Here is a 1,188-nt window from a genome sequence, read left to right as displayed (position 1 = left end):
ATGTATATATTTATATATATAATAGAATATACATGCTCACATACACAGAAATATATACATGCACCTTTGTACGTCTCTCGACACCTGCTACACACACACACACACACACACGAACACAATGTCTCTATACATACAAACCTATATTGTCATGTGAACTTATTTTAGAGACACATACACCGACCTTTCCAACATTCTGAAGCATACTGCGGATGGCAAACTTGACATCCTCCGCATCGCAGACATCAGGGTACAGCTCAATAAGCCCCGAGACAGTGTCACACAGGTACGTGGCTATACCCGTCGGCGAATTTGCCACAGCCAATGACGTCAGCGTGCGCAGGAGCTATGGGAGTAACCATAAGGTGATGCGAGTGCACGTCAGAACGTGAATGTAGTACGAAGTGACACGTGACGATGCTTGGTGGAGCATTAGTTACAGCCAACAACACTAGCATGCGCAGAAGCTATGGGAGTAACCATAAGGTGATGCGAGTGTACGTTAGAACGTGAATGTAGTCCGAAGTGACACGTGACGATGCTTGGTGAAGCATTAGTTATAGCCAACAACACTAGCATGCGCAGGAGCTATGGGAGTAACCATAAGGTGATGCGGGTGTACGTTAGAACGTGAATGTAGTCCGAAGTGGCACGTGACGATGCTTGGTGGAGCATTAGTTACAGCCAACAACACTAGCATGCGCAGGAGCTATGGGAGTAACCATGAGGTGATGCGAGTGTACGTTAGAACGTGAATGTAGTACGAAGTGACACGTGACGATGCTTGTTAGAGCATTAGTTACAGCCAACAACACTAGCGTGCGCAGGAGCTACGGCCATAAGTTGAACTACACCGTAGCAGATTGTGTACTCTAGTCTTCTATGAGAGAGCGTGCCAGTTGTAGCCAGAGCATCTGCCCGGCCTGCAGTACCCACATGGCTACTTTTGGTTTACTTTGGGTTATATCGAGTTACATTGAGATTTATTGAGTTATATTGAGATGTATTGAGTTACATTGAGTCGTATTGAGTTATACTGAGTTATATTGAGATGTATTGAGTTACATTGAGCCGTAGTGAGTTATACTGAGCTATATTGAGATATATTGAGTTACATTTAGTCGCATTTAGTTGTATTGAGATATATTGAGTTATATTACATTATGTTGTTATAATGAGTTATATTGAGAT

General features: G+C 43.3%; 1 protein-coding gene across 1 annotated transcript; it reads left to right on the top strand.

The window, feature by feature from the left end:
* Positions 1–209: 209 nt before the first annotated feature.
* On the top strand, positions 210–385 carry SARC_13461 (hypothetical protein; the record flags this gene model as incomplete). The annotated part of the gene is made up of 1 exon (XM_014292410.1): positions 210–385. A coding segment is annotated over one exon (176 nt), but the record flags the coding sequence as incomplete, so codon positions are not given.
* Between the last annotated feature and the right edge of the window lie 803 nt (positions 386–1,188).

Source organism: Sphaeroforma arctica (assembly GCF_001186125.1).
Source record: "Sphaeroforma arctica JP610 unplaced genomic scaffold supercont1.3313, whole genome shotgun sequence".
Taxonomy (NCBI): domain Eukaryota; class Ichthyosporea; order Ichthyophonida; genus Sphaeroforma; species Sphaeroforma arctica.
This window is presented reverse-complemented; position numbering and strand designations above follow the sequence as displayed.